This window comes from Mobula birostris, chromosome 20, assembly GCF_030028105.1.
Source record: "Mobula birostris isolate sMobBir1 chromosome 20, sMobBir1.hap1, whole genome shotgun sequence".
NCBI classification, from domain to species: domain Eukaryota; kingdom Metazoa; phylum Chordata; class Chondrichthyes; order Myliobatiformes; family Myliobatidae; genus Mobula; species Mobula birostris.
Window position 1 is genome coordinate 9,328,192 of NC_092389.1, and position 15,360 is coordinate 9,343,551.

The following is a 15,360-nucleotide window of genomic DNA, read 5'->3' on the forward strand; positions in this document are numbered from 1 at the left end:
TTCTATTCCATTATCAATAGTTATAAATGTATTAAAAAGTTGAAATAAAAGCAGAAAATGATAGAAATATTCAGCAGCGACACACACAAAATGCCAGAGGGACTCAGTAGGCGAGACAGCATCTATGGAAAAGAGCACAGTTGACGTTTCGGGCCAACACCCTTCATCAGGACCTGATGTCCTTCACCAATCAGGACGGATGGATAATGGGGGTATAAATACCACCAGATTAGACATGCCCAGGCATCATCCCTGATGAAGATGGTAGAGTTTGTCATTGAAATGTCAGTTAAAATTGATACCTGTACTGGGTTGGAAGCCCAAGAAGAGTTTATTTGTCATATACGACGGGAAAGCACTTGAACCTATATCCAACTATGATCTTCTTTCCACCACGACTCCGTGATGTCCACGTCATACCTGCAAATCTCTAACTGCGCTACAAAATCATCTACCTTATTCCGTATACTGAGTGCATTCAAATATAACACCTCCTGTCGTGTATTCATCACCCTTTTCAATTTTGGCCCCGTTACACTTTACGGCATCTCACTGACGGCAATTTTGCCCTATCACCTGCCTGTCTTTTCTCATTGTCTTAGTGTGCTGTCATATCTTTTTGCTTTATGAAGAGTGAAATTACAGGGTAAATTTTGACTTTAAAAAAAAATCATTAACAGTAAATTGATTATGTAATTTCAAACTTTGGGTTTTGTGGGTGGCAACTATGCTAAATTTAGCTGTTCAGTCTGAGGAGGCATAAAATTCAAGGGCTGAATTTGCCATATAACATCACATAGGTCTGTAGTGATTGGTGCTGTTCTTTGTATTTTCCGTGGTGTGTCTGCAACGGAGATCATGTCGCTTTCATTCCAAAGTCAAGACAACTTTAACCCTCGGTCATCAGGCTACAGTATGGAGACAATACTTGAAAATGCACGCATTTGGAAACCAAGCTCCAAGTCAGTTTTTCACTGAAATAGAAAAGACACTGATGGCACACATGGGTCTGCAAAACAAAAAATCCTTTGCCAACCTGTTCCCTCTGCGAGATGCCTCTACTTCCAACTAATAATGAAGATCTGCAATAAGTCCTTTTGAAATGTATTTTGGGAGCCACCACTCAGAGAAAAGTAAACAGCTATATTAAACCTTATGTGACCACTTGTCCTCCAGCTATCTGAAATCTGAAGTAATTATTGATCAAAGCTTAAGATGTGAGATGTGATAGCAACGTGGGTAGGTTACTGGAGGAATACTGCTCCCGGAGATATGAAATCAGATTAAATCATTATGGCTAGGGATTTAAAATTTAAGTTATTCATCAAGTTGGAATTTAAAACAAGGGAAAAGTTAGTTTAGTACTAATCACCAAAGTGCCCCAGTCAGTACTGATCACCCCATCAAACAGCAACCAGAATCCAGTAACATATGCAAAATGAATTTTGAAGTCCCCCAAAATGAGTCCACAGCCACAAGCCTCACTGATCAATCCTTGCAACACGGATCGCAAGACTCCTGCACTTTCCTCCGACAGGAGCTAGCGAGACCGGTCAAATCCATGTAGATGGCACTGAACACCCATCCATCCCTGGCTCTCATCTTTGTCGATTTCTGACTTGCTTGACACCTCAGTTGGAGAGAAGCTATGGAGTCGATCATGGGCTCACACCCGGCCTCCGGGTTTCCAGGCGTCCAGGCGGCACGCACACTCTGCTCCCAATCTCGCTGAACTCGCTCAGAAACAGCAAAGCGCCAGATTGCTCAATCGGCTCAGACAAAAACCATCAAAATGTACATCACAGGTTCTAATCGTACACAGCTTAGTAGCAGAATCGTATTTGAAAGAAGTAAAAGTAGCATTTTTGCGAACTGTCTGCAGGACGTCATCCGTTTATATACTCAACTGGCTTCATTGGGGAAGCCACACTGTTTCACAAACAAGAAAACCTGCAGATGCTGGAAATCTGAACAACACACAAAATGCTGGAGGAACTCAGCAGGCCAGACAGTATCTATGGAAAAGAGTACAGTCAATGTTTCGGGCCAAAACCCTTCGGCAGGACTCGTGTGCTTCATTTGTGTAAATCTTTTTTGCATCCTCTCTAGCTTAATCACACTGTCCCTATAAAGTGGTGACCAGAACTGCAGGTAATACTGTAGCCAATCACTTGTTCATCTGTAACATGACTCCGGTACTCAATGTCATGGCCAAAAAGAGCAAACATGCCATACATCACTTTCGTCACTGTCTGCCTGTGTTGCCAGTTTCAGGAAATTTATACCTCCACCCCCAAGGTCTTGCTGCTCAATAACACTCCTCAGGGCCATGCTGTTGACTGTGTATGTCCTACTCTAATATATGTATGCTATGATTATGATTTGAAATGAGAGAATCCTGTATTTTCTCATTAACATTATGATAGACAATGTTCATGTTTTGCTTCATTCTCTCGTAGCTGGTTCAAAAGCTGCTTCTCTGCACTGGACCAGTGAACGGATGTTGAGCGTAGTCTTACTTGGCCTTCTTCCTGCTGCCTACGTCTATCCGGGATCTATCATGGATTATTCACTGGCTGCAGCCCTCACTCTCCATGGCCACTGGTAAGATTTTTTTAAAGTCATCTAATAAGCTGCCTCTATTGATTTAATTTTTCTAAATTAACTTTTAAGACATGATATACTCTTCAAATAAAGCTACACCACGAATGAATCATTTTAGTTACGTGGTGATATTTGAGAAGCTCGAGTGTTTTCCTTGCAACAGAGAAAGCAAACAGGAGCTTCAGATTATAGGAAAGGGAGAGAAACACATTTCATTGGCAGGTGTCTATAAAAGTAAGTCATAGCGAAACATTTTTTTAAAAAGAAGCCAATTTTCATGTTGCCATTGTTATGCTGTGGTTCATTACTTAAAGGGTGGTGAAACTAAACTGGTGAATGCTGAGACTTATGAAGGTTCTGCAGCCGGAGAAGTTTGTAGTGATGGTGAAAAATTAAAATTCGTAGTTGAATCTCAAGTCAAGATGCGAGATTTTGAATGGGACTGAATGATGCATTCTGATATTTGTATCTCATATTGGTTGTTTTAATTTGTGTGCACTAAATTAGTACATTAAAATAACTTCAGTTGGCACATTTTCATTTCTTTATCTTCTCTGGGCTAAAATCTTAGAGCTCCTGACCCAACAGTATAGTATGACTTCAAGAGGACTGCAACAGTTTCAGAAGTTGGTTGACCACCTTGGGGCAGTCAGCAATGGGTAATGAATGCTTGCCTTCCCAGTGACCCCTAGATCCTGTAAAATGAACTAAAAGAAAACTTTTGTCTTAAAACAGTAATTTACTTATTGATAAAATATGGCCATCAGTGTTACTTATGAAGGTAAAATCCTATTTAAACAGATGTATGATGTTCATCTCCAAGCTATTTGCCTGCAATAATCTGTCTCTATCACATCTAATTGTCATTAGCATTTACAAAACAATTGGTGCATACTGGACAGAGCAGTGTTTTGTACCTTGTTACATATTTATTTTTATCTTCCCAAAATGTTTATTGAATATATATTCACATTGTAACCATTACTTTAGAACAAGTTTAATTAAGCTAAGTTTAGACTCAAAGGCTACATCAGAGATAAAATGGAAACTAGTAGTTTTCCCATTCACCCTTCTTCCTGTTTTTCTATACTTTGATGGTATGGAAGGCAGAAGTCAGACTCCTGTCAGTAAAAATTGCCAGGAGGACTTCCTTGAATCACTTGAGTGCTCTTTTATTTTCTAGCAAAGTCGAATGGTCTTCCTCCATCACAAAATTGCAATGTGCCAGGGATCTGACATTCCTTGGTCTGCTTTCCTACCCTTTTGCTTTATCCCTTATTTTCCCGCCTCTAAAACATAAAATGATAAATATGTGCAGCATAGGAACAGAGTCTTGGCACACCTTGTCCATGATTCGCATTTTTTCAAATCTCTGTCTTATACACACATAAGGACTATGCTGCTTCTTGCAAAGAATTACCAAAAATAAATTATTTTTCATTTCAGTCTTAAATTGTTTACATTTCTCTGACATTAAATGTATGTATTGAAAATGGACACCTCATTATTTTTGAGATCATTCTCACTAGTCTTAAATGCTCCCATAAGGTGAAACGTTTTCCTAAGCTTTTACCCCGTCAAACCTCCAAAGTCACTTGTTTAATAAGATTGGTTGCCATTCTTCTAAATGCCAACAAATAGGGTCCCAACCTATTTAACTTTTCTGCATAGGACTATCCTTCCACATCTGGGTGTACTTTCTTTGAATCAATGGCAGTGAAATAACTTTCCTTGTATACAGAGCCCACAATTGTTCACAATACTGTTCATGCCTCACTAGTACATTGTACATCTGCAGTGTGATTTGCCGCCTTTTATACAGTAACCCATTTGAAATAAGGGCTAACCACCCTTCCCTATTATCTTTTACAGATAAATTTTCAGTGTTTATAAAAATTCCCCAAGCTCTTCATGCTTGAGCTTAATGTAGTTTTTCACTTAAATAAAACTTTACTCTTTTATTCCTTAATCAGCAACATACACTATTTATGCCAACTTTTTGCTCACTCACTCAACTGAAGAATATCCCCAAGTTCCTTGTATCCTATTTGTAATTTGCTTTCCCACTAACTTTGTGTTGTCTGTAAACTTAGCTACCATATATTCACTTCCTTTCCCTAAGTCATTAATGTACATTGCAATCAGTTGCAGTCTCAGTACTAATCCCCATAAAACTCCATTGATATTACCTGTCAATTAATCTTTAATCTGCACCGATATATTATTTTCAATACTAAGTTATCTTTTATGATTTTAACCTTGTTAAAATCATGTTAAACATGTGGGAATCCAAAATAATGTAAAAGTCTACATCTTTCTATTCTGGTCGAGACTTCCCCAAAAAGCAGTGCTAAATTTGTCAGACACAATTTCTTCATGAAGTCATGCTCACTGTGCATGTTTGGATTATGATTTTCCAAATGTGCTGCTATAACTTCTGAAATAATTGATTCTCATATTTTCCAACAATAGACATTCGGCTAACTGGCATTTTGCCACGTTTTGAATAGGGATGTTGTATTGTACCAATTTACTGGTATTTCTGCAGAATATAAAGATATTTGGAAAATTACAACCAATACATCCATTATCTTGGTAGCCACTTCTTTTGGAATCCTCAGATGCAGGCTATCTTACAGGGGAATTAACCATGTTATCTTGTCTATGAATATTTCTGTTCTGGCCTCTAGAGGCACAATTCATGTGCCCATATGCACAGTGAGGGCGGTAGAATTTCTGTAGTGTTTAATTTGTCAATGGCATTGTTCAATATTAAATGTTTGTAGTAGCTTCTGTAGAGGCTGATGCAAGATGTCTGCTTAACTCTTCTGCCATTTCCATGTTTCCCTGACTTTTTCTACAATCACATTCTCTAAGGCACTTATGTTTACTTGACCCATTTCCTTTTTATATGTTGAATAAAGCTGTTATTTGTCTGCTTTTATGTTCCTAACTAGTTCACATTCATGGTTTATTTTTACAATTTTTATCATCCTTTTGATCTCCTTTGCTAGATTTTGAATTTATCCCAGTCTTCAGCTCAACTGCTGAAATTTGCTGAATGTTTTTTCTTTCACTTTATTGCCCTTCTTATCTTAATTGGTTCATTCCTCCCATCTTTTGCCCTTGCTGTAATACATCTTTTCAGAGTCATAAATCATCTCGTTAAATGTCTGCCACTGTTTTCTATGTTTCTATGTTTGCCTAATGTCTTTTCCGCTATCTGTCTGCCCAATCCACTTCAGCCAACTCTTATTGTCCTTCTGTTTCTTTATACAAATATAACAAAGTTTCTGACCCAAGTTTCTCCCTCTTAGATTGAATTTTTAAAAAATTCTATTGTGCCATGAGCATTACTTGTTCATTTTTTTCCTGGAGTTATTTAGTGAACCTGACTCATTACCCATAACATTGGACCACAATTTTTTTCAAAAGTGTTGCTTCCTTAATTTTTTTGTGGTTATGATAGAAAGCTTGAAGCTGAACACAAATATAATTTCAGATGACTTATCATGTCAGAATTTGGAGAAACAAGAAATTAACTTTTATTGAATATAGTGCGTTTAATTGCATAATGGTGCTGACGCTTTGTCGTAGTTGAATTAAGCTAAAAATGTGTTGTTGATGATTTTCGTTTGGCCTCAAGTGTCTGAGACTTCTCAGTTCAGTGGCCAACAAAAATCAAGCAGCATTCACAGATTCCAGTTGCCCTGATACCGTTTCTCCATGGCCGCAATGTCCTGGTGAAACCTTTCACCATGCTCGTCACTGACAGCACCAAGATTTGCAAGGAAGACGTCTAAGTGGGAATGTAGAAAAAGAATCTGTAAGGACATGTTGACCTTCACGGTTTTGTATGCTTGAAGCATGTTATCAACCAGTTGAACGTAGTTTGGTCCTCTGAAGTTGCCAAGAAAATTTTCAACAACATCCATGCGACTTTCTCCAGTCCCATGAGAAATTCTTCGAATTGCCTGTCATTGATGACCTGCTTGACTTGTGGACCAACAAAAATGCCTCCCTTAATCTTGATACCAGTTATTCTGGGAAACGTCTGTCTCAAATATCGAAATCCTTCACAGAAATTTTTGTGCCTGGTAACAACAGATTCATTTCAACCTTGCAGTATTGAACCCAGTAATCCTACTTTTACCTTTTGACAAATCCAAGTCTCTGACCAGGTCATTTAACTCAGATTGAATTATCAGATGAGACTCACTCGACATAAGGGGTTAAAAATCTGTATCAGTGTTGTTTTCCATTCCTGGCTTGTGCACCATGGCATCTTCATTTGCCTCCTCGACACTCCATGTCTCTGGTGTCTTCAGTATCATCATGTGGCACAGGTCTCACGGGAGATTGGGGTATTTTTGGCAGAGAAACCAGACATACTGGTCAGACAGAAGGAGCAGTCTGTCACATGATCCTTTTGCTCTCACTATCATCAGGGCAGCGAACGGCATTGACTTCCAAGTACCTCTGAGCCAGGCTCTTAAAATCAGCAGTGCATGTTGCGCAACAAGTCTCAGGAGCCCAGGCCTTGTCTTGGTCTCCAATCTTACACCTGAAATAGCGCTCGTAAGCTTAATAGCAGTCATGCTGCATCTGAGATTTAAGCATATACTCGCCACAAATATTACAGGAAGTATTGCGGCTGTTGCAGCATTGGTGAGACATTTTGCTATCACAAGTACTTCTGAAAATAGAATTACTTTATTGTAATGAGCGCACGCAATATGCTATGTATGCGCAATGGCATGTGCATCAACGTGATCGCAAACAGATATACATGGAAACGCAATGCATAGAATGGTGTGTGCGTGATGCTTTTATAGCCATTCTAAGACCTGTCCTGCCACGCAGCATCCACCCTGCCTAAGCATGTCCAGGCATTCCTGGACGAGATAGAAAACCTTTCAACTTACATTGTGTGCAACATTTTAATTGACTTGAATTATGAATTGAAATAACAAATACAGTATAGGCAATTTCAAAATGGTGCATGATAGGGAAATTTTCTATCACAAATACTCCTAAAAATACAATTACTTTATTGTAATGAGCGCACGCAATATGCTATGCGCAATGGCATGTGCATCAACGTGATCGCAAACAGATATACGTGGAAACGCAATGCGTAGAATGGTGTGTGCATGATGCTTTTATAGCCATTCTAAGACCTGTCCTGTGGGCCGGCTGGTGGCGCAACGACATCGGCGCCAGACCTGGGAGCGGAGGCTCCCGGGTTCAAAACTAGTTGGGTCCGCCCCCGAGTACGCTTTCCATCTGTGCCGGGTTGAGTGTCGAGAACGCAACTCGACCTTGTAAAAACAAAGAGAAAATACTGCGAAAATGTCTGTGTGAGGAGTGGCGCGCCACATTGTCTGTCTGTCTGTCTGTCTGTCTGTCTGTCTCTCTCTCTCTCTCTCTCTCTCTCTCTCTCTCTCTCTCTCTCTCTCTCTCTCTCTCTCTCTCTCTCTCTCTCTGCGCCTTGTAAAAAAAAAAAAGCCATGAAAAATCTATCATCGCGGACACGCAGACGAACACGCATGCACACACAGACGCGCACGCACAGACGAGCACGCATGCAGGCACACGCCAAAAAAAAACTAAAACTTGTCTTGCCACGCAGCATCCACCCTGCCGAAGCTTGTCCAGGCATTCCTGGACAAGATAGAAAACCTTTCAACTTACGTTGTGTGCAACATATGAAGAGCATCTGATGGCTCTGGGCTTCTATTTACTAGAATTCAGAAGAATGAGGAGTGACCTTATTGGAACCTATCGAATGGTGGAAGGCCTTGATAGAGTGGAGGTGGAGAGGATGTATCCTATGGAGGGACAGTCTAAGACCAGAGGGCACAGCCTCAGAATAGAGCGGTGTTCTTTTAGAACAGAGAGGAGGAATTTCTTTAGCCAGAGAGTGGTGAATCTGTGGAATTTGTTGCTACAGGCAGCTGTGGAGGCCAGGTTTTTATGTATATTTAGGACAGAGGTTGATAGATTCTTGATTGGTCAGGGCATGAAGGGGTATGGGGAGAAGGCAGAAGAATGGGGCTGAGAGGAAAAATTGATCAGTCATGATGAAATGGTGGAGCAGACTTGATGGGCCAAATGACCTAATTTTGCTTCTATATCTTGTGGTCTTATGGAAATAACAAAATGGTTATAAGGAGTGCACACAATATGCTATGCGTGTAGAGCATGCATATCAACATGATCACAAACTGATTTACATGTAAACGCAATGTATAGAAAGATATGTGCATAATGCCTTTATAGCCTTTATAAAACCTGTCCTGCCACGCAGTGTCTGCCTTGCCTAAGCATGTCCAGCCATTCCTGGACAAGATAGAAAACTTTTCAGCTTATATTGTGGTTAACGTTTTAATTTATTTAAATTATGAATTGAAATAACAAATATAGGCACTTTCCAAAAATTAATGGTGCATGATAAGGAAATCCCATGGTGATTTTCATGACTAACAGCCCACAATCCATAAGATACACCCAAAAGTATTCAGGAAGCCAAATCTTTGTTGTCCAGTGTAATTAGATTCAAAGCCACTATCTTAGATGCAGTCTATAATTTTATTTTCATAGCTACTCTTTCCAACTTGATTTGCCCAATCTACATGAAGGTTACAGTCCTCCATGATTATTATACTGTTTATTTATATGCCCCATTTTTTTTTAGTATTTATTTGTTGATTTATACCCTTTCTTACAGTGTTACTGCATTTGGTTATCTTTTTGCCTTGGTGTTAAATCCAGTGTTAGCATGTAGATATCATATAGCCCATTTACTACAGTTTTAAGTGTTCAATTTGGTGGCTCTACCTGAATAGTGCAGACCACTCCTGATTGTCCCTTTTGTATCTCTTAATGTTGTGTATTTTTTGTACTTGCTTTTGCTGGTCTGTGTTGCATTAGATCCAGAGTAACAGTTATTTTGTTCTCCTTACACTTGTGTACAGGAAATTCAGAAAATTACATTAAACAATCTTGAATCTTAAACCTAAGCTAGTGCTTTTATGAACAAAAGAAGGTCTGCAGATGCTGGAAGTCAAAAGCAACACACACAAAATGCTGGAGGAACTGAGCAGGTCCGGCAACACCTATGGAAAGAATAAATAGTCAACGTCTCAAGCTGAGACCCTTCTTCACTGAGAAGGAAGGGGGTATGATGCCAGAGTAAAAAAAAAGGTAGTGGTGGTGGGGAGGGAGGGAAAAGAGGCTGGCTGGAAGGTGATAGGTGAAGCCAGGTGGGTGGGAAACGTCAAGGGCTGGAGAAGAAAGAATCTGATAGGAGAGGAGAGTGAACCATAGGAAAAAGGGAAGGAGGTGGGGACCCAGGGGGAAGTAATCGGCAGTTGAGAAGATTTTAAAGGTCAGAGTGGGAAATAAAAGAAGGGAAGGGGGAATATGTTTACTGGAAAGAGAAATCTTCCCAGCGGCTAAGCATTTTAATTCCGATTCCAGTTCCCATTCCGACTTGACGGTCTGTGGCTGCCTCTTGTGCCAAGATGAGGTCACCCTCAGAGTGCAGGAACAACACCTTAGATTCTGTTTGGATACCCTCCGACCTGATGGCATGAATATCAATTTTTCCCTTCCGGTAAACAAATTCTTCCCCCACTTGCCCATTCTTAGCTTGGTACTTATTGCCCGTTATGCCGCTGGCGTTTAGGGCAGCGATGAAGGTCCTCCATCTTTGGCAGTGCTCAGGGCTTCCTTCATCATGTCAGTGGCTCAGTTTTCACTACTGTCAGTCATGCAAGTCCCGGGAGGAGACTCAGGAATACCTTTGCCCTCAGATGTAGAAGGATTCTTCATTGCTGTTTCTATAACAATTTTGTTTTACCAGTCAGGGTTGTTTCTCAGATCTAATTCAAAACCTGGAAGACTGGTGGACCACTCTTAATCTGGCTTCTTCCCTTTGACCTGTTTGGCATGGGTGAGCCTACCAAGAGCTAAAACATAAAGTCCTGACTCCAGCCAATATAGTTCTCTGTCATTGAGGCACGCAAGCCTCCAAGCTACGACAAGGTTGTGATCCTCTTGGAGGTATACTTCTCCTCACCTGTTTTATTTCTTCTTCTCCAGCCCTTTACCTTTCCCACCCATTTGGCTTCACCTATCATCTTCCAGCAAGCTTCTTCCTCTCCCCCCACCTTTTTTATTCTGGCATCTTCCCTTTTCCTTCTCAGACCTGAGGAAGGATCTCAGCCCGAAACATTGACTGTTTATTAATTTCCATTGATGCTGCCTGACCTACTGAGTTCCTCCAGCATTTTGTGTGTGCATTGCTATTATGATTTCTGTTCCTCTTCATAATTTAATCAGACTTTCCAATGTTATAGTGATTGCTCAAAATACTGGTTACTAATTTATGGACTTAAAATGGAAAGATTATAACATCAGATTGTTGGCACCACAGCACCACCTATTATTCAAATATTCCGTGTGGGGAAAATGGGCTGATTCATTATATAATGCAAAAATGGATGCACTGAACAATCATTTGATCATTTTGTGCAAGTCCAATGCCTGTTTATTTCCCATATTAACCCATTTTATAACCACTCTGTTTCCTTTTAGGGGCCTTGGGCAAATAATTACAGATTACGTACACGGAGAGGCAAAAGTGAAGCTGGCCAAGATGGGCCTCCAGATAATGTCAGCTGTCACTTTCGCTGGGCTATGCTACTTCAATTATCACGATGTGGGGATTTGCAAAGCAGTGGCAATGCTTTGGAGCCTCTAATTGATTTTGGCTTTATTCTTTCAACTTCTGGCATTGCTTTAATTTGTTAAAAAATTGACAAATCACAACAGCGATTTCTTTACAAAAATTTTACTAGAAGGACATGTATTTCAGAATGTAATTTTAAGCCATGTTTACACTGATTGCAGATGTTGCCTTATGTCATTCAGTTGTTCTGTCAGTCTTTGGAATATCTTGCACTTGTGCTTTACTTTCATTTCTCTTCCTACCATGCATGTTATTACATCAGTGATGACCAGGGACGCAGCTTGCTGTGTACATTGGCCAAAATTTAGAATCATATGCAAAACCATAGCGAAATGGTCATTTAAATTTTATTTTGCATTTTCCACAGGAGAAAACCAGGCCTTTTTTTGTGTAAGATTATGCTTGATCTGAATCATCACGTATCCTACTGACTTCACTGATTTGCATAATCTTTTATGTTATTACTCATTTTATTACTTTCTTCCTCATTAGCTTTTCCTCCCAAATTCATCAGTTATAATTGCGCAATGCAGTAAGAAATCTAAGTCTTGTTAATCACTGCATAATAAAAGTTTAACAATAATTAGATTTGTCTGAATTTGTTTAACTTTGGTGTTTTTTTTCTGTCTTCCAAATTCTTTATTTAGTCTCCTCATTATTGAAGGAAAAAAGTCTACTAGTGACTTTTTTTTAGTATTAATTGTTTTGCGAAACAAATCTAGATGCTGTGGAAGTCTGTGTGCATATTGAGGCCTGTCTTGCTCGTTGAAATGATATCTTCTTTAATCAAAGGCATTCATTGTAGGATGTGGATATCCCAACTCAGCATTTGTTTTTTTTTTTGTTTTTAGCCTGGGTTTCAAATTTAATTATTCTGATGGGAGGGAAAAAAAGCATATTCCCTGTTTGCAATGCATCCGATGTGATATGATTTTGGATAGATCTACATTACAAAATTGACTATAATTCAGTACTATTAAAACAGTTAACTTCATAATTGCTAGGTAACTTAACAAATTGTTGATAAATGCTATGGAATGATGTATAATTTTATGTCATTGGATATATTGTGCCAGAAGAGAGGATAGTATTGGGTTTGGAGGCAAACTTATTTGGACAATAAAGGGAATCTTCATGTGGAATTATTCCTGAAGTGTTTCACTGCATTTGGGTTCCAAAAATAGAAAGATTTCATTTACTTGACACAGCAACTTCCCCTGTTCCTTCGTAGAAAACCTTTTCGATAAAAGGAAGTTGGTTAATTTGGGTTTTTTTAAATCAATTTTACCTTACTAGAGATTTTTAATAAAACAAGTTGTTGATGTTCTTGCTAATTTTGGTTTGTGCAGTGTGTGTTGCTGTGTTTCTACAACGACTAGACTTTATTGTCTGGAAGTTACCTGGGGCATCCTAAAGGTGTTAGCTAAGCGCAAGGCTCGAAAGAGTGTTATACACATGTTGTCCAAATGTATGCCAGATGGACTTTCTCCACAGTGTTTTTCAAGGATTAGATTTTCTTCAGCTATTATAATAACCCCTAACTTTTGTGATCAGCTGACCTGCCCTTTCCAGAGTTGTATGAAAAAAAATAGGCACTTGGATCCCAAAACAAAATTATGGCTGGCAAGAGGTGTAAGGGGGAAAAGCACATAGAAAGGAAAAGAAGTATTGTTTTTGACAAAGCAACCAACCGTGATGTTCTTTTGGTGGGGGAGGGGGAGTACTATTGTTCCAATGTTTCACAACCTTCAAGTGAAAATATATTTTTTCAGTTATACCATTAGATAATGCCAATATTATTTAAAGCTGTAGGATATATTGGAGTTAATAGTGTGATTAGTGTTGTTACCTGTAGTACCAAAAAATCTTGAAGTGGATGAAGCCATCTAACTATGTGTAAAAAGATAACACATTAAATTTGATCTCAGCATTGCGGTAGGATTAACATATTACTCCTGTGGTTTAAGATATCATTCCATCTGTAAGATTCAAGTGTAACATACCATTCTTAACATGGAAGACGATACCAACTAAATTTAACTAAGTTTACATAAAGTTTGTTCTGAATTCTTAAAGTTGTTTTGTTAACATTATTTCATCCCAAACACAGAATCACAAAAAAAAACACTGGGTAATTTTCTGCATTAGAGAGAATCAAAATTGAAGTTCAGAATTGGGAAATAACCTGAAAAAATTTATGTGAGTGTATGTGGGGAGGAGTGCAGGAACGTAACAAGTTCCTGGTGATGTGCATAAGAATACACAGATTTGCCTAAGACTTGTTTGCATAAGTATCTCCAAAAACCTTAAGTCGTGATATCATCTCCTTGTGGATACAGAAATTATACTGTGTTTATTGCAATTATATCCATTCATACAAAATTTAATTTGAATGAAAATTTGAGTGCTTGATTTTAAAGGAATCTTATTCAGTCTCAGCATGTTAGATGAAGTGCTTCGGAAGAACATAATCTTGTATTCAATGTAATTATGTTTCAGAAAAATTGTCTGCAATTATGTAGTGCCTGTAAATAGGTTGTTAAATGCAATTAGAAGCTTGCTTTGGATGTTAGTTATTCTTGCTCTTTTTTTAAAAAATTTGGAAAACTTGCAAACCTGATGTGGGACAGCTAAAACTTTTCAACCAGTCTATTAATCCAGAAAATTGGCATTGAACAGCTTGAACTTGGTGGTGAAGTTATATACCATATCAAACCACAAATATTTTTGCAGTGTAGTAACATTGATATTGTGACACCAGTGAAAAGCCAAAAAAAAAAAATCCTTTTGTTGTCATTACTTCCATAGATGGTTACAAGGTATATATTATGGTTATGGCAGACTTCAAGGGAAATTGTTCAGTTACAGAATTAATGTGACTGTGGGTGGAGAGAAACCATTTACTTGTTATGCTATTGCTTAATAGTATCTCGACCAGTGTAGATGTATAATATTTATCCCTTCAAGCTTTGTCACTTTTTCGGTAATTGTAAAATTAGCAACCCTAGGGATGGAAAATATTGAAGGATTTTGTCAAATATGTGCAAGCTATTACCAGAATATTTGTAGAAGTGGTCGATTCTATGTACATAACTGTAGAAGCTTTGAGCTTTTATGCTCCTGTGGCAGTTGAGAGCAAATTACAATTAAACTATGCTCAACTTATTAAAAGACTTCTTATTCTTATGCACCAACCACTGTGTTTTTCTCTGGAGCAGGTTTTCACTCACGTCTCCGTTAAGATTCTTTGTTTAAATAATTTCTTAAATATTAATCTGCAAAGGATATGTATGATTAAGGATGGAGTCGTATCTTGTACTTGGGTGGGGTTGAAACGATTGTGTGATTAGCTTCACATTAGTTCAGAACTGGCATATTCTGTACTCAATCACACTCTAAACACAAAATACTCTGCAGATGCTGGGGTCAAAGCAACACTCACAACATGCTGGAAGGGTTCGTCGAAGGGTTCCAGCCCGAAACGTTGACTGATTGTTTCCACGGATGCTGCCTGACCTGCTGAGTTCCTCAGGTGTGTTGTGAGTGTTGCCTCAATCACACTCTTCAACCTCGGGTGGAAATAATATTGTTAATCAAGTGGTCATTCCAATCCAAGACAGTCAATGGATTCAGCATTGTTTTTTGAAGCTTGCTAAGATTGACACCATTACCTACTGAGATGCAAGAGAGCTGAAGTTTCAAATTTACTGCATCCTTTTTTGAAAATGACTAAAGCAACACTTTTAGTGTGAAAGATGTGTTTTTGAAAAAGTGCATTAATTTTGAATACCCTACACCAGTTTATTCCTCTCGGAGCTAAGCTTAATTGACCTTGGGGAATTGACTATGATCAACCTAAAAGAACAAAATTCTTATGTAAGGTCTTGTCTGAAAGACAGCACTTCACAGTCACAGTCATACTTTATTGATCCCGGGGGGAAATTGGTTTTCGTTACAGTTGCACCATAAATAATAAATAGTAATAGAACCATAAATAGTTA

General features: G+C 38.7%; 1 protein-coding gene across 1 annotated transcript in view; it reads left to right on the forward strand.

The window, feature by feature from the left end:
* Positions 1-14,538, forward strand: part of LOC140184916 (succinate dehydrogenase [ubiquinone] cytochrome b small subunit, mitochondrial-like) — a 36,870-nt gene extending 22,332 nt beyond the window's left edge. The window contains exons 3-4 of the mRNA XM_072238115.1: positions 2,460-2,604; positions 11,206-14,538. Of these exons, the coding sequence (XP_072094216.1) occupies positions 2,460-2,604; positions 11,206-11,371 (311 nt within the window). The 3' untranslated portion in view covers positions 11,372-14,538. The remainder of the gene's footprint in view (positions 1-2,459; positions 2,605-11,205) is intronic.
* Positions 14,539-15,360: the final 822 nt, after the last annotated feature.